Raw genomic sequence first — 22,314 nt, forward strand, 5'->3', positions numbered from 1 at the left:
CTTCCAAAATCTGTTTTTGAAAGATACAATACAGAGGCAAATGGCAACACACAACATTAAACAAGAGCAAAAGGAGAGATTGATAGCAACAGTTTTGGTTCACTGGGTACATTGCTGTCCTGTCCTTGAGTTACAACAATGGCAATAAGTGCAGCTCATCAAGGGAGTCACTGAGAACCCTTCCTCACCCTCAGATAATCCCCAAAGCACATGGTCATTTGACTCCACCGGGATCAGTCCATTTGGGAGGGTGCCATTTCCAGGGAAGATTAGGAGAGGATGATGAAATATTTCACTGTTAATAGCTTTATGGAGCTTATCAATTTCAGTGCATAACTTGTATTTTTGAGATTTTGCCATGGAAGGTTGGAAATTTAACCTCACCTTATAGAAACTTTTCAAAGATGATTTAACCTGTGGTTAGATTTGATGCAGAAGCACAGAGGGCTGGGATTAATAGGATGGCCTTGTGTATTTTTATGTGATGGAAGTAATCTAAGAGGAGGATAACATCTTTCATCATGCTGCACTATGTGTTGTGAACTTACGTGACAAGAGCATAAGGGTTAAGAAAGGAAAGTTGGCAATTTTGATCCCATTTCCATCAGCAGATCCTCTTTCAGCAAGAGCCTATGTTTTGCATGTAATGTTCAGCCACCCTTGGATCCTCCTCCTCTTTTGCACTTGCATAGAGAGTGCAATCTGGACAAATGAGATCTGGGAGTCTTGTCTGGGAGTCAGGATGCCCTGAGCAATAAACCAATTGCTGCTACTTACTTGCCATGCTGTCCTGGACAAGTCACTTCACTTCTATGCCTCAGTTTCCCTCATCTAACTGGGAGCTATGTAGAGAGGCCTTATTGTTTGGGGGTGTTGTGAGGATTAATCTGTTAATGTCTGCAGCATCCCATGAACATAAAATGTATTCTTACTATACAGACACTGGCTACAGTCTAGCCCTGCACTCGGGGGTAGAAATAAATCCAGTCTGGTTTTATACTGCAGTGCACCAGTAACCGTGCAAGTGCCTACCCATGCAAATCCATCACCGAGCATTTAAATGCATTTAAATGCTTGTTAAGTATCACAGGGAAATAACTGATTCTAAATGGAGGACTTAGCAGTGCATTATAAGGAACTCAGATACATGCTATTTACCATAGTTTTACGTTGTATGGGTTGAGACATTGTATAAGTTGCCCCTATATTTCTGTAAAAAAAAAGTTAGGATTTTTGTATGTCTGGTGTATACGTCAACCCTGCCTCGGTGTGGAAGATGCTGGAAGCCAGGCAGGCTCGTGGGAGAGGAAGCATGCTGGGAAGTTCCCAGGAAGTTGGATCCGGACCCTGGGAGCATCGGCAGCACATGGCCCAGTGGCAACCCACCCGCCCAGCCCTGGTGGGTGCTGCCAACATGGAGGGAAAGACCAGGCCCCCCCGCAGCTCAGGGGCTGCCCGGCCTGGTGGCATCTTGCCCCCCGGCCGTGGGGCAGGTAGGGAGGTTCTGCCGAAAGCAGGATCAGGCCCTTCGCCGCTTTTGCTTTCCGCAGGTGCCTGCAGCTGGCAGGATGCCCGGTGCTGCCCAGAAAGGGGCTGGCTTTCCCCAGCAGCAGTACGGGGTGTTGCGGGGAAGCTGGCCCTGCCTGACACCCTGTGCTGTCCCTGGGGAAAGCTAGCCCCTTCCTGGCCAGCACCAGGCATCCTGCTGGCCACAGGTGCCTGCTGAAGGCAGAAGGAGTGACGGGCCCGATCCTGCTTTTGGCAGAGCCTCCCTGCCCTGCAGCTGAGGGGCAAGCTTCCGCCAGGCTGGGCAGCCCCTGAGCTGCAAGGTGGCTTAGTCTTTCCCTCCACAGTGGCAGCATCCCCTGTGGCTTGCTGGGCAGGCTGCCAGCAGGCCATGTGCTGCCCAAGCTCCTAGAGAGCTCCCGGGAAGGTCCAAGAAGTACTGCTTGCAGAGCATGGTGTGTAAGTCATGGTTGAATTTTAAGAGTTAAAAATTTGGCTTCAAAACTTGATTTATACACTGTGAAATATGGTATTAGCTTTCACTGTAATTACCCAAGGCCATGTTGTATCCCCCTGAGGAGGATAAGAAGGCCCCGGGAACTGTCATGCTCACTTTACAAAGCTCCTGTCCAAAACTCCCCTTAAGGGCAAAGGTGATTTATGAATAGGGACCTACTTAATTTGTAGTTTTACAGATTTCACAGAAACTGTAAAATCTGGGATTGTCCACAAAATCTGCAAAATCAACAAAAAAGAACCTTAATAAAAATAAAACTCTGGCTCCCCACTGGGATCCAGTGGTCCTTGGTGCCAGAAGGGGATGATGCCGGCTGGCTGAGCAACACAAATGGCAGCAGACAAGATAGCTGCTGCCCCCCTGTCCTCCTTCCTCCGCCCCCTCCCGAGCCTTTTTGCCAATCTGTGCTGAGGGGTGGGGCTGCACAAATAGCAGCCAGCCAGCCAGATAGCAGCCGCCCCCTTGCGCTTCCTCCCCCTGGGACCTCTTTGCCAATCAGCACTGAAGGGCAGAGCTGCACAAGGGGCAGGGCACAAAGGGCAGTCAGCCATCAAAATGATGGCCACACTCCTATCCTTCCTCTCCCTGGGGCCTCTCCACCAATCAGCACTAAGGGATGGAGCCTCTTCACCAATCAGCACCAAGGGCTGCCACAAAATGAGAACTTTAGCCTGCAATCAACCCACGAAAATTGATAAGTCCCCCAGAATTTAGGTAGACCCCTATTTATGAACACAGCAGACCCTTGGGATCCATGAGGAATGGAGACTCCAACCAGCACGCTGTGTGACTGGTCCTTACACAACTGATCACGTAGCACTTATAACTCATTGAGCCTTCAGATGCCTGAGAATATTTCACAGCACAGCACACCACCAAGTTATTTGTGAAACCTGTAGGCAGTCTGTTGTCCTTACACAGTAGAAAACAGCCATGTATCCAGCTGGCTTACATAATTAGACACATTCCCAGCACATAAACACCACTCAAACTCATTTTCAGAAATCATTGGCACCCAGTTACACACAAGACAAGTGGATATTCCAGCCATTCCACCCGCTGCACTTCTACTGGTTAAAGTCCTCAGCAGAACCTCACCCATTTCTCCCCCACACATGCACACAAAGGGTTATGCTACTTCGCATTCAAACCAAAAGTATTCTTGTGTCATGATCAAATTCTGAGAGGGTTGCATGGCACCAGCCAGTATAGTCCTACTTATTACACTGGAGAGTTTACAAGGGCTAGTCCACACCTGTGCAGTATTAATCATGCAAAGTAAAGAATATCCTGTTACCAAGGCAGAATGGAGGCATGCTGAATACTTTGGTAAGAGGCAGCATCTTTCTAAAGCAAGATACTTTGGGGTGGGGAAAAGAGAATTGTCAAACCAAAAGCATCATTTCCACCCAGGGCCAGCCCACCCTATACTGCGAAACCTGCAGCCGCAGGCGGGGGCCCTTGTGTCTGGCCACTCACCACCACTCCCTCACTGCTGCCAGAGGTGGCTTCTTCAGCTGCTCACCACCCCCCACCTCTGCCGCCGACTTCTTCGGCCGCTCGCCATCCCCTCCGCCCCCCACAACCGGCTTCTTCAGGGCAGCGGGCCCCAAAACCATTTCTTGCAGGGAGCACCAAAAAAATGCGGGCCAGCCCTTCTTCCACCCTCCATCCTGTGGGGTTGTTGCTTCTCTCTACCTCCCTACTCAAATGCGCACCATTGAGGTGTGCCCCTAAAGAAATATATATATATATAGAGAGGCATAATTTACTGAGGGCTAGATCCTTTTGGGGAGATCAATGGGAATTTAGCCATTGATTTCAGTGTTATTAGGATCAGTCCCTAACTCTGTGACTGACTCCCAAGTCAGAAAAGTGCGTCTCAGCTGGTGCTTAAAAGGCTCTGGTTTTGGGCACCCCAACTGTCAGCCAGTTGCACATGGTTTCCAAGTGCACTGGCTTTTATCTAGTATGCCAAAGCATATTCTTGACCAGCATATGCTACAACGTATCATAGAAAATTAGGGTTGTAAGGGACCTCAGGAGGTCATCTAGTCCAATTTCCCTGCACAAAGCAGAACCATCCCCAACTAGATCATCCAACCAAGGCTTTGTGCAGCAGGATCTTAAAATCTCCAAGTCTGGAGAGTTCACAACCCCTCGCTGTGTAACTTGTTCTAGTGTTTTACTACCCTCCTAATGAGAAGGTTTTTTCCTAATATCTAACCTAAACTTCCCGTGCTGCAACTTGAGCCCATGGCTCCTTGTTCTGTTATCTACCACCACTGAGAACAGTCCAGCTCCATCCTCTTTGTAATCACCCTGCAGGTAATTGAAGGCTACTATTAAATCCTGTCCCCAGTCTTCTCTTTTCCAAACTAAATACCCAGCTCCCTCAGCCTCTCCTCAGAAGTCATACGCCCCAGCCTCCTAGGTATCTCTGAGTAGTCTGTAAGTTGCAGTACCCTAATTAGCAGCAGTTCCTCTGCATGACAAAAAAGCTCATGGCTTACCTGGTGATGATGGCAAGGTGAGGAGGGCTCATGCAGGCCCCCATGAAGAGCACCACATTCTCATGCCGCGTCTGTCGGTAGGCCATCACTTCCCGCTTGAAGGCCTTCAGCTGGTCTTCGTTGTCCCTCTCAATGTCAATGAGGCGGATGGCCACCTCACCATGCCAACGTCCATGGAACACCTGGCCAAAGCGCCCTTTGCCTATCAGTTCTCCAATTTCCAGCTGCTCAAAGGGGATGTCCCACTCCTGGAGAAAGATGCTGGTCTGGCTGGCCTTGCGTGGGAAGTTGCGAGCGGAGAGGAGAGAGAGGTTCATTTCCTCAAAGTCATCCTCAGACTCCTGGGCCTCCTCATTCCCATCCTCATTCTGCAGGGAGACAAATGTATCTTGCTTGCATTCCTTGGCATGTGCAAGGAACTGGGGTAGAAAAGGAACATTTGCTTCCACTGCTGGTGCATGGAACACACTATAAAACCAGGTGGAGCTTTTCCCACCAACACAATGGTTACGCACAAAGCTGCCTGCCCACTTCTCACAGACCTTCTCTTTGCCAGTGAGAGTGTTTCTGAGACCCAGGCATGGTCAAAACCCCACCCCTGTCTCTTCCCCGTTCTACACCCCCATTCCTCCCTCCTTTAGTTAGATGGCAGATGGCTGATTTGGAAGAGATCAGATGGCAGATTTGGAAAAGACCAAACTGCCAGTGCTGCTCTATTAACCAGATGGCAGGAGAACTGGAAATGAGGCTCGGCTGAGAGGGGGGTTATCTAGTGCTGTAGCATCACTTCTTGGAAGATGCTCTGAGCAAGAGAGTTGGGGGTTAGGATTAAAATGGAACAGACTGAGGCCAGAAAGTTGGCATGAATTAAAGTCTGCCAAAGCTCCACTCTCTACTTGGGCACTGAAATAACCCTAAACATGAGTACATGGACAGTAATTGGAAGTTAGTTTGTAATTGTGTGGATTCAGGTAAACTGAACGATGAGGCTCAGGAACAGAGGAACTGAAATAAATTATATTTGCACCAAGATACCATGGAAACTTGCAAACCAGATGCTAAAGGCAAAAGGTTGAAAAACAACAGTATATTTTAGTTAAATATTTTTTTCTGACATCATAAAAAATTTAGCCACTCTTCACTGAGATTCTCAACTATTACAGCAGTCCCCAGAGCTCAGCAGATTCAAACTCATTCAGAACTATGCTGAATTAGTTCTTCATGGAACGTGCACTGTTTTACTAACTTCCAGATAACCTTGAGTGACCGTGTCCCCTTCCCCATATACGCATAATTACTTTCTCACAGAGTATTTGGAAATATACATACATTATTGGACTGGATTTGCACCAGTATAAACAAAAACAAACTGGCCCACACACAAAAAATCCCCAGGATGAATGAACAGCTAAAAGATCAAATAGAGACACACATTTATTAGGGCAGACAGATATTTGATCTGATTATTCACACGTTATATTGTGAATCTTGCCATTGTTCATTGACAATTTACTCAATGAATAATTTTTCATGGTATTCAATGAGCTCTGGCAGACAAACACATTACTATCCTGGATACATGCAGGGGACCGATAGACTTAAAGCCAAATATGAAGTCCACAACTGCTATCACTACTGCTTCCAAGTGGAAGATGCTCAGAAACTAAAGCAATGGGTACAGCAGTATAAAGCTGAAATAGGTAGACTCAGGAATGTACAAACGATTAGGGAAATGACAGAAATGTATTTCAGGTTGTATCTATGTTATTTTACTAAAGAATCATAGAAAATTAGGGTTGGAAAGGAACTCAGGAGGTCATCTAGTTCAATTCACCTGCTCAAGGCAGGATCATCCCCAACTAGATCATCCCACCCAGGGCTTTGTCTTAAAAACCTCCAAGGATGGAGAGTCCACAATCCCTCACTGTGTAACCTGTTCCAGTGTTTTACTACCCTCCTAATGAGAAAGTTTTTCCTAATATCTAACCTAAACTTCCCTTGCTGCAACATGAGACCATTGCTCCTTGTTTTGTCATCTCTCACCACTGAGAACAGTTTAGCTCCATCCTCTTTGAAACCACCCTTCAGGTAGTTGAAAGCTGCTATTAAATCCCCTCTCAGTCTTCTCTTTTCCAGACTGAGTAAGCCCAGTTCCCTCAGCCTCTCCCCATAAGTCATGTGCCCCAACCCCCTAACCATTTTCATTGCCCTCCACTGGACTTTCTCTAATATGTTTATATGCTTTCTGTAGTGGTGTACAGAAGACTATAGCGGACTGTAGTGGTGGATAGAAGACTATTTGCTGTCCCATTACTGCAACAAGGGGGTGTCACAAATATAGCCACCCCATCCAAGCTGCTGGACTACTGGTGGGTCAGGGAGTTTGGGTGTGGCTAACAGTGGGCATGAACTTCATAGAATCTGGTGCCCCTGGGGACTGGGCAGTCAACTGCAAGGGGGTGAGCAACGGCTGAGCTGATGTAACCCTACTTGCCCTGCAGCTACTTGGCTTGCAGCCATTTGCCCCACTGTTCTGCCACAGTTACTGCAGGTGCTGTGGTTATGACCTTTGACACTGTTGTGGCTGCCACCATGGATCCAGCCTGCATGGAGCCCCACAGTCTGGATATACCCCAAAGTATGGGGTTAGTTTGACACCCCTGCTGTAACACATTTGCTGCCTGGCCTTCCACCTTTACACAGACATGACATCCGCCTTTCCACTAATATGCTATCAAAAGCTTCCACAACTGTCTGTGTCTCTATAACTCAGTCACTGCTGTGACTGCATCTTATGACGACATAACCCAAGACTGATTTAAATTAGCTGATTTGAGGACTACAGCAGCATAAGCATAGCAACATGGAGCACAGAGCTCAGCCTGGGCTAACCATACAAATATTTACCCAACTTCTCAGGTACTTTTAGCATCCCATGCCAATCTTTTGTCCTTTTGTAGCTACACTGCTATGGTCCTGTTCCCCAAGCTCTTCAAACTCAGATACATCACTAAGAACTACAGTCACAGAGTGACTGCACTGTAGATGACCCGGAGCTTAAGATACCAGTGACTGACCTTCCAAACCTGACTCCCCTCTGGCAAGGAAAAGGGGCTTTAAAACCATTAAAACCAACCTAACTGGAAGCAGGATCAGGACCATTCATTAATTCAATTAAATATCACAGTGAAGATGCACATTTTATGCCTACTTCTGTGAACTGCATGCTGATACGTATATAATATAGTGGTCCATTAAGCACAATATTGAAACCAGCTATTTCTATATAATTGTCTTTCATAAGAAATATGGATCATAAAGGTGACAAAATGCCAAAGCACTAGGCCATGGCAGGGTCCTGTTTAATGAACTTCAACTCATCAAGGTTTTCTTTTATTCTATGAAGGAAATAAAAAGCCTACATTGTTATGGTGAGTTTCTTACCTCTGATGTTGGCTCCACTTCAATTTGAAGTAATGGATTTCCTTCAAGGCTGTTACAAAAAATTACCACAGTGTGAAAACAAAGTGACATACAGAACATACGACGTACAGAACGGCTGCACTGTGACATGGGTGTCACATCCTGCTTCCCTCATGATCAGCCTCTACCAAAGCAAAAGAAAATAGCAGCCAGAAACATCAGTCTCAACTTTATTTGGTGACACAGCAATTTCACAGATAGGCTTCAGTGAACCTCATATCTCCCACCCACCTCCTGATAGCTCCTACCTTTTAGGAAAGTTCCAGCCCAAACTCTGAATTTCAACCATACAAGATTATATAGCTAAAGATTATATAACTAAAGCTGCCCCTTCACAGGAAAGCTAGGAAGAGTTGAGATGAAACCCATCTATCTGACATGGGGAAAAAGTATTTTTTGATAGTCAATTTTAGAATGCCTGTGGCCCCATAAAGGCTTCCGGTATAGCTGGAACATAAGCTCTTAATTGTAGTAAGTAAGCAGGACAAAGACACAGATATGTCCTTATATTGTTGGAAATACTTTTTCTGTATCTATGGAACCTATTGTAGAGCCCAATTTATATATCTTTAATGATGCTTCCTCCCTAGGACCTGGGCCTGGACTTTGGCATTGGACTCAGATGATTCATGGATCAATGAAAAACTCAAAGCAGTAGCTAGGCAGAGCTGCCAGGCAGAGGGGTCCCAGGTATTACATTATCATTATTACAGTTACATTATTATAAGCCTTAAGCCAAATCTGCACTCCTTGGTCACATTAACCTTAACCTTACACAAGTCAATTCCCATTGATTCTAGGAGCTTGCCTGAATAAGGATTGAGTAAATTCCAATGTACGTTTTCAAGATTTGGCTCAGCAGAGGCATTTTTTAGGATCATAACCACTTAAGGGCAGGGACCACATTTCTACAGCAACCAAAACAATGGGATCCTTTACTGTTAATAGTAAAGCAATTCATAGTGGAATATATCCAATAACAGCCTGAATAGTTAGTAGTATAAAAGAACTACAGCGCTGAAAGTGGAAATAATGGAAAGTTTTGAGGGTAGGAGAGGAAGCATTGCTTTAGCACAGCCCCAGACGCATCCAAATGCTGTGACCCAGTCCTGCTCATTCAATTTAGTTGCTATTAGAATGCTATAAAGCATTAAATGACTTTCTTATGCAAACCATTGTTGCACACTGCTCAGCTTAAGCTTAGTGAATTACATGCCGTTTCTGATTCAATTTTTCCCTTGTACGTTATGGATTGTCAGTTAATCACCCCGAGTCCTCTAGCACAGATTGCTGTATCAGTTTACATTCAGAGATGAGACTACGTTGTCATCTCCCTGTGCACTCTGTTCTTTAGAAAATCCTCTCTCTTCCACTGCAGGTGTTTTATATTTCAGAAGCCTGATTCATATTTACCTGTCAAATTGCTTTGCATTAGTAGGGCAGTATAAATGGGCCTAAGAAATCCTGAACCAGGTGTTGAGAATATGTTGCAATGCAGGTCTAATGCAGGGAGGTGTTATGAGGAAAAAATGGAAGACAAGAATTGGCCCTCTTGTCATGTAGATGGTATAAATCTGGAGTCACTGCACTCGAGTGTGCCCCTGGACAAACTCTGGTATAATCTACAGTGGTTCACCATATCTACATAAATTACATCAGGATCAAAACAGACAGATGTGAGGCTATCCTATGGTAGCTGACACAGTAAACAGGTATTACTGTACTTTACACCAGTACAGCTTTGCCTTTGATTCTCATAGATGTAATTCTCCAGGTGGCTGGGCAACGTCACACTGGTTCAGGCATCTTCTATCTGTTGCTTTTTTATTCCAGTTTAAATGAGAAGATCAGGTTCTGATAGTTTAACTGGCACAAAAAAATCTCAGCTGATGAAGTCTTTAGCTAATTCTTGACTAAGAACAACCACATTACTTCTATCCATTATACCAGGTATAGATGCAAGTATAAGGAAAAGCAGTTTCCTTAATCTTGTCTCTCATAATATTATTAATACTTATCTGTCAAGTGTATGAATTCAATTCTGCTTCTAAATTCAAGTCAGTGCTTTTCAATTATACTAGTGATAAATTCAGAGCAACTTCAGTGAAATCAATGGAGTTATTTAGCTTTTTTGCTGGAATAAGTGAAACTATAGTCTGACTCAAAGCTTTATACATATACTGCAGACCCAAACAAATCTTACCTCAAAACTCCTCTAACAGGAATGCTGTTAAAAATTTGGGAGTGAAAGCTGTACACAATCTCCAGGCAGGTCTAACCATGCAAGAGATTATGGTTGTAAGAACCCTATTTCTGCTAAAATGGCCTGGGCTGCAAGGGATATATTAATGTCACATTTGGCTCAGAAATAGGCCCTGACATACCCAACATGACAATATTTATTGTGGTGCCAGTAACCCATGGGAATGGCTGCTCTGTTTTTGTCATTCCAATTGGCTCACTTGGCTTTATATGAGGTCCTTTAGACCCCCTGACAGGTTGCCAATGTATTTAGAAAAGTGTGGGCGATCCTGATAGAAACTACATTTCTGTCTGGACTGAGATCTTATCTGCCAAATTTCTGGGTTATATAATCCCTGAAAAGTGGAGTTTATAAAAAGGATCTGAAACAGCTCCTGATATGTAACATCGCTGCTGGGTGCTGCTAATGTATCACAGATCAGAGCATTCACTGGGAAGATCTTAGTGAACACGGAACTGAACAGGGAAAGCAGACACAAGTAAAAGGAAAAACCAAAGCTACTGGGAAGAGCTTTTCCTAGCTGCCAATTATAAACCAAGTTTCAGGAGTAATTTAGACACTTACTGCAAACTTTATGGAACTTAAAATAAACATTACAGGTGGATCTATTAGTGCTGCCTGTAATTAAGGTTACCCAACTCTTTCTACCGTAAAATGATATTTTCAGTTGCCTATAACTTTGAAAATACTTAACCATTCAGGGTGAACTTGCCTATGTTGGTTGTTTGCCTCCAACTGAATGTTTTTCGGAAACTTTCAGTCAAAACAGTGAAGCCATTTCCAAAATGAGGCAAGGGAAACACTCCTTCTTGTTTTGTCATTGTTGTTGTTTTTATTTGGGCACCTATAATTTGTATTACTGTAACACCTATGAGCCCACATATAAGTGACTCCCTCCTTACTGTACCCAGTCCCAGGTGGCCATGTTACTGGCATGTGCCAGACAGAAGCCAGATACTCCCTTCACTTGCATGGCTACTGATCAGAGGAATAACAACCACAGTCTATTCTCTCAGTGGCAGTGGTTAAGCTGGCTGCAGCCTTGTGGCAACTGGGTTGGCAGCAGTAGTGGCTTCCATTCTTCCAGACCCTCAAAATGGGTGCCTGGGTCTGTTCCCCAATCACCCACCACCCACCAATCACCAGCATTACTAATGCTGATGAACAGACAACTAATACCACCTGGAATTCAGGTCCTAAAAGGGCTCTGAAGGATGCAAGAGAGGCCATTTACCAAAATATACAGGACTGCCACTTCCACAAATAATGCTTGCACAAGGTGCACTGGCAGCTAACAGTCACACAAGTAAGGAAGGTTCCTTAGGTTTCCTTGCAGACACTCCTGACAAGGTGGGGGAGGAGGAAGTAGCAAACACAAAGGGATTGGGAAAGTGAAAAGAAAAGAGACTCACTTACATTGGATTAGAATTCACTGGATGAAGAACCACTTGGGGTGCACGGGTTGGTGTCTCAGGCACAACATCTGAAAACAAGAGAGTTCAGTATGAAAACTGGGAGGAAGACACATTGCAGGCAGAGAGCTACCACAAGCTCAGTTTACTCATAGTAAAAGGCCCACTGTTGTCCTGAAGTTTGTCCTACTCTAACCTAACCCAAGTCCCTGGACAACACGCTCCTTACACTCCCTGAGGAGCAGCCCCAATTGAGTCTGCAGAATCACACATGAATAATGGGGTGGAGAATCCGGCCAGGTGACTTTTGCTGCTCTGTTTCAAAGCTGGCCCCTTGAGGCAGCACAGGGTAAAAGTCCAGTATGGGCTGCACTGGGCCATAGCTGGCAGCAAACTTGATCCACAAAGACCAAGGCAGCTGGCACTGTGAGAGTGTGTGGGAGACATGAGGATGAACACAAGACCCTGAGAAACTGCTTCTAGCTCCTTTAGTTCAGGTATTGCAAGCAAATGAGGTATTGCTTTAGCCAGCATAGGCTGCCCTGGTTTAATATGATGTTCACCTTTCACCATCACAGCCATAGACAAGACACAGATGTTCAAACAGTGCATAGCACCTGCTTCTGCTGCCATGTCTTGCCCATGGCAAGTTTCAGCTCATCTCCTCTGGCTGGAGAATGGCTCACAGCCTCTCATCTTGAAAGTCATCTCTATGCTTCTCTCTATGCCAAATTGCTCAGCTGCCAAGCAGCACCTGGGAATGGATTTAACCTTAAAAAAACCCTTTTTCTCATCTCCATGGTTCCCCAAACTTCCTTCCATGGATCCTAGATGTGGCCAAGGATAAACCCTCCCACTCTACAAACACCTCAGTCCTCTCAAATATAGCTATAAGGCATTTTCCTTTCTCTCCCTCAACTAGAAAATCTCACCTCCCCAGAGAAATGTCCCGTCTTTAAGGACAACCTCAGAAAAAACTACTAGACAGAGTACAAGAAAGACACTGCAAACAATTGGGTAAATTAAATTCTATATAATGAGATTGACTTGAGAGCTAAAAACCAGCCCACAACCTAAGCATCACTTGCAACCTACAGGCCTATCTTGAAGGACCCAAACAATACACAGGCTATTCAGCTCATCTTGTGCACAAGGGGGAATTTCATCCTAAATGATTTAGTTAAACCATTATAGGAAGAGTTTTCCATAAACCCTTCCCCTCAAAAGTCAGCAGAGAGAAGATCCCACCTACTACCCCATCAACCCCAGGTGCACATGGTTTTCATTAGGCTAAATCAAAAAGTAGTAACTGCGTTCACTACTATATGGCACATGATTATGATCCCTTTGAAGTGACTTACCTGGGAAAATGAACTGTTGCTTGTATTTGTAGTAATGGGAAGCTGGAAAGGGAAAAGAAAGAAGCTGGAAGGTGAGCACTAATATCAGACCTGTATAAACAGATGTGTTAAACAGGCTTTAAGCCCTGCAAACCTCCTTGTCTCACATTACAGAGATTTTAGGCTCCCTTTGTCCAGGGAACAAGAGACTGGAAACAAGAGACTGGAATAAGCATCTAACCCTGCCATCCCACAGGCCATGAATCCTCCTCATGAATAACTCTGTCCTAGTTGGTCTAATAAAAGGTAAAAAGGTATCATCTCTGAACCAAGAGTTCTACAGTTTTGCATTTCTCTCTCAAAGATATTTTCTTTTCTAAAGACCCAAGGAGGCATCAAATGATTATGTTATACATAATACACAGTCTATATCAGTCACTCCCTCCTTCCCTCTTCTGGTAATTATCCCGAAAGCTCTTCAGGACAGGGTGTGTATACTTTGGGCCTGAACAAAGGCAACGTCTATTGATGGCACACAACAAAAGTAACAATCATTATAGCAAATAGGTCAGCAGGCCAGCACCCATCTATATGGCTGAGATGTGATAAGTGATAAGTTGAGGCTTTTCAAAGAGGCAGAACACACACTGTAACCTCCTGTGAGTAGAAAGTATAACTGCAGTGGGATCAGGACAGTTATTACAACAGGGTACAGCATCAACCCCACCCTATATTGAAGCTGATGAGCACAGGCCAAAAATTAAGACAGGCAGCAAAGCTCCTGGGAGCTGCTCTTACTAGGATTACTGAAGCCAACAGAGCTATGCTGATTTGCACCTGCTAAGATTCGGCTCTGTCATTAAATTTTAAGCTCACATCTCACAGCTGTGATTGTCTCTCAGGTTTATGACAGAAACTGCTTTCCTCTGAATGGGGATCAACCTGGAATCACAGAGGAGAAAGAGCTGCATTTCAAGCCTCCCTGCCCCTCTCTAAAACCTCTGCAGAAGGCTGAAATCCAAAAGATCCTCAGTGCAATGAGGGTGGGATGAAGTGCCTGCTCTAAAGAAAGCACTGCATGGTATCACTTAACTTGTATTTGCCATAACAGTCAACCACATTCAAGCAGAAAGTGCCCCTTGCTTTGAGTTTCTATGCAGGGAACAACTGAGAGCTTGATGTTTCTTAGCTAGGTCTCTCCCTTCTTTGTAAGAACAGTGAGAACAGCCTGCCATGGAGATCCAGAGTTCATGCTGTAAATGCCAGACAATTTGTCTAATTAACTCATTGGAAGGAACTTAGATGATTCAATCATGGTGACTCATGCATCTTACCCTTTTCGGAGGTTGGGCACAGCCAGGCTCCTATCCCACACAGCAAGCATGCAGCGGTGCAAGCAAACACATTCTGGGAAGCAGTTTGGGGATGCAAGACCCTGTTGGTCTTAGCTGGCCAGAGGGGCAAGCACTAAAAACAAGATTTTTAATGAAGCCTCACCTTCTGATCCTTGGGGGAACAAGGCCAGTACCAAAGGGAAGGGGTAGCCACATGAAAAATCCATTTCCAGAAGGGGAGGCAATGAGATGAGGGCGTGGGATAACCAAAGCTAACACAGCTGCTTGGTTAGCCCCAGCTTTATTCCTTTGAGAGCACCCTATACCCAATCCATAAAGCTTCTCCTTGATAAGGAAGCAGCTGTATGATTCAAGGCATATGCTGGTAAGCTCCCATCTAGGTTTCAATGAAGGATTACATTTGCTCCAAGTGGGTAGATATGGCCCGGACAGAGAACACACTTGCACCCGTGTAAACAGACTTTTCACAGGTGCCAAGAAGGAATAGCGTAGCTGTTCTCAAATTGTAGGTTGTGACCCCAAATGGGGTTGCAACATCCATGGATGGGGTAGCAGGGGTGGGGGGCTGTGGGTTGGGAGTGAGGGGCCGTGCTGAGGAAACGTTTGGGAAGCACTGGAGTAGCAAAACCTACAACAAGGTGTAGAATTAGCTCTGAAAGAACCAGGGGTGAAACTCCACCGAAGTAGGTATTATCCATCTGCAGTTTATCCCAGGGTAGCAGTTCACTCGAAGTAAACAAGCTATTTACCTGTTCACCTGCCACCTAGTAACAGGGTTTTGTAATAGCCATTTACTGTGTGCTTATCTGTCTGGTCCAAAACCCAGCATGTGAATGTGTTCTCTGTCCAGACCCTAAGTAAGTACAGCTAGATGGTATTAACCTTAAATGTCCTATGAGATAACAACACTTTTCTGGCTTTTTACATCCAAAGACATCAAAGCACTTAACAAGAGGAACAGTACTATCTTCACAATATAGATGGGAAGACTGAGGCAGAAGAGTGAAGTCACCTGCCTGAATCACATAGCAAGTCAGTGAGAAAACTGCTAAGAACACCCAAATTTCCCAGCTACAGTCCTACTTTCCCTTGTCTCCATGAATTTAACATACTGCAAAGAACCATTTGTGGTTTCTTGGTAGCTAACATTTATCCCAGAAGGACACTTCAAGGTGTGCAGTCACCTCCCACTTACTGAGCACTAGGACTTGATTAAAGCCACTGAAGAACTCTATTAAAAGCCACAGAGCCAGAGGTAAACCAGGGTCCTTTGTACCTAGAGGAAATTGCTTCAGCCCAGGAACTCAAGCAGGAGCCTCCACACTGGGTGTAGTCAGTTTATCTCTCCCACACCCCTGTCTTGCCCAACACTTTTGGTTTCTCACTTTAAGACTGCATGTATGGTCTGGAGGGACTGAGCCTGGGACTAGGTGTTAAATCTCCATTCTGCAGATGGCTCCTTAAGCAAATGTAGCTGCTTCTAGCTGGCTGTTCAATGTTTTTTCCTCAGTTTCCCCATCTGCACAACCAGGGATAAATTAAATGGAGTATGCTTATCTCACTGGGCAGTCAGGAAACTTAATTCAATTATTAAACTTCACACACACATGCACATAATCTAAAAATGCTGCCCAGCCATTTCATTGGCATTCAGTGCAAAACGAGCCACTAATGGGCTTTTTATGAAATTCAGAAGTTTTGATTTATCTGCTTTAGACCAGAGAAATTCATTAGGGTGTGAGATATGTGACTACTATATTAGATAAGTTCCACAATTCAGTGTGTTTCCTTAGTCACTCCTTCCCTAAGCAAGTCTCTACAAGACCACCAGCCTACCATGTGGTTCCCAGAAGTACTTTAAATGTCTTCACTGCTTCCTTCGGTCGTCTGTTCACAAGGCTCTCCAACCACACGTGAATTTCCTGTGAGGTGTGATCCACAGACTGTGTGGAGGAGGAAACTCAGACAGCTTGGAGATGAGAGATTTCTGCTGCTGCCAACAGGTGGGTCTGCCTTGCCCACCTTCCCTCTTTGGTGAGCATGACCACCCTGATGCTATCACCCCATCTCTCGTTCCTTAAAGACCATTCAAGATGAGGGGGCAGAATCAAAGGGAACACATCAAAAACAGTGAGGCTGAAGGGGTAAGGCCTGGTTTCTTTACAAAAGCCCTCCCCATCCTCTTCCATACCATGGCCTGATTTTACATAGCCATAAAGGAAACAAAGGTGCTCCTCTATTCATGACCGTCCAGCTGAGGCTCAAAAGCCATCAACCAGTCTTCCAGGCCACTGGATTAGTTACAGCCCAAGCTGAATGCAAGTAAAAGCCTACAATGAAGTGAAAGCCATTGCTGGAGGGCTGTTTAGTTCTCTTAAACAAACAGATCACCATTGCCCTTGCTTAACAGGTTTCCATGATGCCAGAATTGCTATGGACAAACACACTGATATCACCCAAGTGGACAAACATTGATTGGGCCATGGAGTCTAAACTACATGAAAGATGAGAGGGGATAGGTAGAATTTCAGTCCCTAGAGATGATGCTCCTCATGATCTAGGAACTGGGCCAGGCTGTGGTGTCTAGCTAATAGCTAACTTCTTCTGGAGTTGGCCAACTTTTACATCAGAATCCAAGCTTTCATTAAAAGCAAGCAAACAAACGAACAAAAAAAAAAAACCAAGCCAAACAAACCCCCAAACATCTTGCCTTTATGGATGTAAAGAAAATCATCAAAATGGGAATGAGCATAAGAATATAAGAACTGCCATTTACTGGGTCAGTCCATAAGTCCACCTTGTCCAGTATCCTGTGTCTCAGCGTGGCAGAGAACGGATGCCAAAAGGGAGAGTCAACTGGATATGACCAGGGCTTTTTCCACTGTTCCTCTCTCACTTGCAGTCTCCAGCACTTAAGGTCTACAAAGTTCTGCTTCAGAGGCTGTTTCCCTAACACCCATGCTCAGTAGCTACTGATTCACTTTTCCTTCAAGAACTTGTCCAGTTCCTTTTTGAATCTCTAGGTTGTCAGCTTCTACAATTTCTGGTGGCAATGAGTTTTTTTAATTACATGTTGTGTGAAAAAACTTATTTTTGTTAGTTTTAAACTTACTACCTACTAGTTTCATCTTGTGACCCTTAGTTCTTGCATTGTGAGAGCAAATAATAAATCCCTATTTACTTTCTCTTTGCCATTTAGTAGTTTGTAAACCCTTATATGTCCACCCTCAAGTGTCTCTTTTCTTAACTGAATTGGCCTAGCCTCTTTAGTCTTTCCTCATGTAGAAGCCCCTTCATACTCCTTTTCATCCTTATTGCCCTTCTCTGTATCTTCTCTACTTCTAAATTCTTTCTGAGGTGTGAGAACCACAACTGAGTACAGTATTTAAAGTATGGATGCAGCATGGATTTATAAAGGGGCATAATGATACTTTCAGTTTTGTTTACAATCCCCTTCTTAATAATCCCTAACATTTTGTTTGCCTTTTTGACAGCTGCTAAGCGCAGAGCTGATGTTCTTAGCAAACTGTCCACAATAACTCCCAGATCTCTTGCCTGTGTGGTAACAGCTAAAGTAGAACCCATCACAGTGTAGCTATAGAATCATAGATCATGGAAAGTAAGGGCTGGCAGGGACCTCAAAAGATCATTGAGTCCAAATCATTGAGCCCCTGCTCTGGGCAGGAATACTGCTGAGACTCAGTGACTCAATAGACTCAAATAATCCCAGCAAGGTGTCTGTCCAGTCTCCTCCTGAAGACTTCCAAAGGTTGGGGACTGTACCACGTCCTTGGGAAGTATATTCCAGATTCTGGTCACCCTTACTATAAAGAAGTAAACCTGAAACCATCCTCTAACAGTTTATGGCCATTGCTCCTTGTCCTCTTCCTGGGGAGCCCTAGTGAACAGCTTTTCTCCCAGCTCCCGATATTCACCCCTTACATGCTTATAGATGGCCACCAAGTCCCCCCTCAGTCTTCTCTTCCCCAGGCCGAACAGTCCCAGATCCTTTGGTCTTTCCCCATAAGGTCTGTCCTCCAGGCCCTTATAAATCCTTGTGGGTCTTCTCTGGACCCTTTCAAGATTCTCTATGCTTTTTTGGAAGTGTGGCGCCCAGAACTGGACGCAGTACTCCAGCTGGGGTCTCACCAGCACTGAGTAGAGAAGAAATACCACTTCTTTAGCCCTGCTCATGACACATCGGTTAATGCATCCCGGTATTCTATTGGCTCTATTAACTACAGTGTCACACTGGAAGCTCATATATAGTTTGGGTTATTATTGCCCAGGTACATCACTTTACACAGTTAATTGCACCTGCCAGTTAGATGCCCATCAGCTCAATCATGCCAAATCTTTCTGTAGTTCTTTACAGTCCGCACTGGTGTTTAGCACTTTGAATAATTTGTGTAATCAACAAATTTGGTCACCTTGCTACTCACCCCCTTTCCCAGATCATTTATGAATATGTTAAATAGCACTGGTCCCAACACAGATCCCTGGGAGCCCTGCTGCTTGCTTCTTTCCATCCGAAAAACTGACCATTTATACTCACTCTTTGCAAGTAGACACTGCCTTTAATCCTATGACTATCTAACTTAGTTAAGAGACTCTCATGGGGGACCTTGTTAAAGGCTTTTTGGAAGTCCAAATATACTATGTCAACTGGATCACCCTGATCTACCTGCTTACTGACACCCTCAAACTTACTCTAGTAAGTTGGTGGGGCATGATTTCCCTTTGACAAAGCCATGTTGATTCCTCCCCAGTAAGTCTCATTCATGCATGTGCCAAATACTTATTTTTTTATTATTGTTTCTACCAGTTTTCCAGGAACAAAAGTTAGGCTCGCTGGCCTGTAGTTCCTTGTATCCCCTTTAGAGCCCTTTTAAAATATGGGAGTCACACTGGCAACCTTCCAGGCCTCTGCTGCTGTTTTGAGTGATAGGTTGCATATTACAGTTAGGAGTTCAGCAATTTCCAATCTAAGCTCCTTCAGGACCCTAGGGCGAATGCCATCAGGTTCTGGTGATTTGCTACTGTTTAGTTTATCAATTTCTTCTACAACCTCATGTACTGAAGCTTTAATTTGAGTCAGTTCCACTGACTTATCCCTAGAGAGGAGAGGATCTGGTGATGGAGTTTCCCCAACATTTTCCACAGTGAAGACAGATGAAAAGAATGCATTTAGTTGGCAATGGCCCTGTCATCCTTTCATGACCCTTTTACACCCTGATCATCCAAAGGCCTGACTCCTTGGCAGGTCTTTGGCTTCTACCGAAGAAACATAATAAGCACAAACATAATTCATGCAACCCAAAAGAATAATTCAGATATGAGGGGAAATGGCCTCTATCCATGTAAAAGAGAAGTTAACTCTGGTATTTAACAGCAAAAATACAGATATCAATACCGCTAGCCATTTCACTAAAAGCACAGGTGGTGGGGACAGGCGCACAGGAAAAAGGAACCATTATATCCATGGAGGGATCTACCATGCTCGAGTACAGCTAAGATACCTTGAGTCAAGCAGGGGAGGTTGGTGGAGGAAGTCTAGATTTTTCTGAATGTGCCCTGTACATCTTGCAGTTAAGTTAAGAGCGTTGCCCTCCAGGCAGGTGCCTTCCCCTGGAACAAAACTTCACTGAACTTTCTGCTGTACTGCAGGTATTTGTGCATCTCAAAGGAACACTGGAGGGAGAACTGAAGCGGGGCAAGGTGGTAGACAGATTGGACTAATTGATATTTAGTCCAGAAGGAGCCATTCTGATCATCTAATCTGAAGGGCTGGGTCAGGTCTTCTGACTCGTGCTATACAGGAACCCTCCTGTATAGCATGAGTCAGAGGACCTGACCCAGCCCTTCATGGAGGGATTCCCCCACAGACATGGAACTTGGCCCGCTTTGTGTGATTAAAGGATAACTACCCTAGGTACAGAGATTTTTATGAAAAGCTCCCACAGCACCTCACCCAGGAACACAAGCAAGGTACCTGGCAAGTTGAATTGCTTCTGCTGCCGCGTACATTGTGGAGAGGGGTGGAGGGGAGACGGTGGAGTTGCACTAGGCGGTAACGGTGGGGCTGGCGAGGAGGGCGTGGAGGAGGTCGTTGAGGAGGGATTGCTGCTGGAGTCTGGCTGGTAGGGCACTGGAATGTGGTCCTGCAGGCACAAGGTGGGCAAGGGAAGAGGAGGAAGGAAAGAAAACACAAGACAATGAGAACAGTGTCGGTCGGCTGATTTCACTCTGCTCCACCCAAGGATATAGTGCTCACTGCCTCCAGCAAAGCAAGTGACCCTTGCACACAAGCTGAGCTAACATGGCTGCCTCTCCTCTCTTATACAGCCTCTCCCACTCACCTGCCAAAGCCCAGCTGATGCTGGCTTACAGAGTTAGGCAAGAACACAGGGATCATCCCAGCTCCTCCAGATTCCTCTTTGCAATGAATCTAGGGACACCAAACACGGTAAAAACGACATTTGTTCCTCCATGTGTAGCATCCTGTACAGGGCAGCGTTTCAGGTTTCTGAGCCCTCCAACTCCTGGCTTCTGCTAGTGAAGCTGGAGAGACTCAAACCCTGTGGGCCCACATTTTCAAAAGCAAGTAGTGATGCAGCTAAGCCACCCTGCTTTGGAAATCAGACCTTTTTAAAAACATGTCTGTGCTGGCCTTCAAAAATGAAGGCATCAAGTATACTTGGTCACCTTTGAAAGTCATGGTGATGATGCCTGAATCTGGAGTTTTGGGTAAGTGCAGTTTGACTTTCAGGGATGCTGAGCACCTAGAAGCCTCCACTTAATTCAAAAGCAGTTGGGGATACTCAGCATTTCTGGAATCAAGACAGGTACTTAGGCACCTGGTAGAGGCTGCAAGTGCCCAACTGTGGGCATTAAGCTTGTAAGCACTACCCAACATTTTCAATCTTGTCTTGACCTCCTAGAAAGAGTCCCAAGAGTGCTTTCCACTCCCTGCCCTTCCATTTATCCTTCTTCATGGGCCATTTAATTCCCTTTCATTTAAGGACAAGGGAAGCCAAAACACACTGTTACATTAAAACACTGAACATTCATCATGGGGCTCCATGGGATAGACTGCACGCTAGCCAGGCCTCCCCTCTCAGCACTGGAAGAGGTGGAGCTCCATAGTAGAGTATTTGACTGCAGAACAAGAGAGTCCCCAGAGCAAAACTTGGCATCATCAGCTGTCACCTTTTAAGAGCTTTCCTCCACTTTAAATCCCAAAGCTCAGTGGTTAAAGCCCTCTCCTGAATCATAGGTATAAACTATCCTGCTTCCTTCTCTTCCCTTCCTAGTATAGACTGCCCTGCGCAGAACAGTGGTTGCTTTCTTAGGGGCTCTTTGACCAGGAAGGAATGGTTGACCACAATGCAGGCAGGGAGAGGCTAGTATCAAGGGTATGGGAAGTATCTGTGTAGAATTTTTATATCAATACATTTTATATTCAACTCCAAACTACACGTACCTATTGCCAGGTGTAAAGGATTAAAGAACTTGCAGCTAAACTCACAGCCAGCAGAAGGGGTTTGAAACACAGCATGACTAGAAATAAGGAATTCATTCTCTGTCCCTCCACCACTACATGCAAACATGGATTAATAATGGCAAACACGAGAAACTACTAATGATCGCATCCATACTAGCATGGGCATTGCATGATCTGCCCTGAAAAGACTCTAAAGCTCATTCTGTCCATATACCCTATGATTTGCACAGGAAAACCGGAAACCAACATTTTCAAATTTGCAAGCAATTTTGCTCCTCACATATTGTCACAGATCCACAGGCAGAAACAGTCGAGAGGATTCTCCAGCTCCCCTGAAGGAAGGTGAGTGGGAGGCTGCATGAAACGTTCTGGAGCCAGTGACCATTCGGGGGTGGTGAGAGGGGGCTTCCTTTGAAGGGGA

The 22,314-nt window shown here is 45.0% G+C and overlaps 1 protein-coding gene across 1 annotated transcript in view; it reads right to left on the reverse strand.

Annotated features, from left to right (window-relative positions):
• The window catches only part of KSR2 (kinase suppressor of ras 2), a 272,120-nt gene that overhangs the window by 92,368 nt on the left and 157,438 nt on the right, over positions 1–22,314 (reverse strand). The window contains exons 9-13 of the mRNA XM_025208577.1: positions 20,382–20,550; positions 13,056–13,097; positions 11,699–11,765; positions 7,981–8,029; positions 4,537–4,904 (exon numbers count right to left, since the gene is read on the reverse strand). Coding sequence (XP_025064362.1) covers positions 4,537–4,904; positions 7,981–8,029; positions 11,699–11,765; positions 13,056–13,097; positions 20,382–20,550 — 695 coding nt within the window. The remainder of the gene's footprint in view (positions 1–4,536; positions 4,905–7,980; positions 8,030–11,698; positions 11,766–13,055; positions 13,098–20,381; positions 20,551–22,314) is intronic.

The sequence above is a fragment of the Alligator sinensis genome, unplaced genomic scaffold (assembly GCF_000455745.1).
Source record: "Alligator sinensis unplaced genomic scaffold, ASM45574v1 scaffold692_1, whole genome shotgun sequence".
In the NCBI taxonomy this organism is placed as follows: domain Eukaryota; kingdom Metazoa; phylum Chordata; order Crocodylia; family Alligatoridae; genus Alligator; species Alligator sinensis.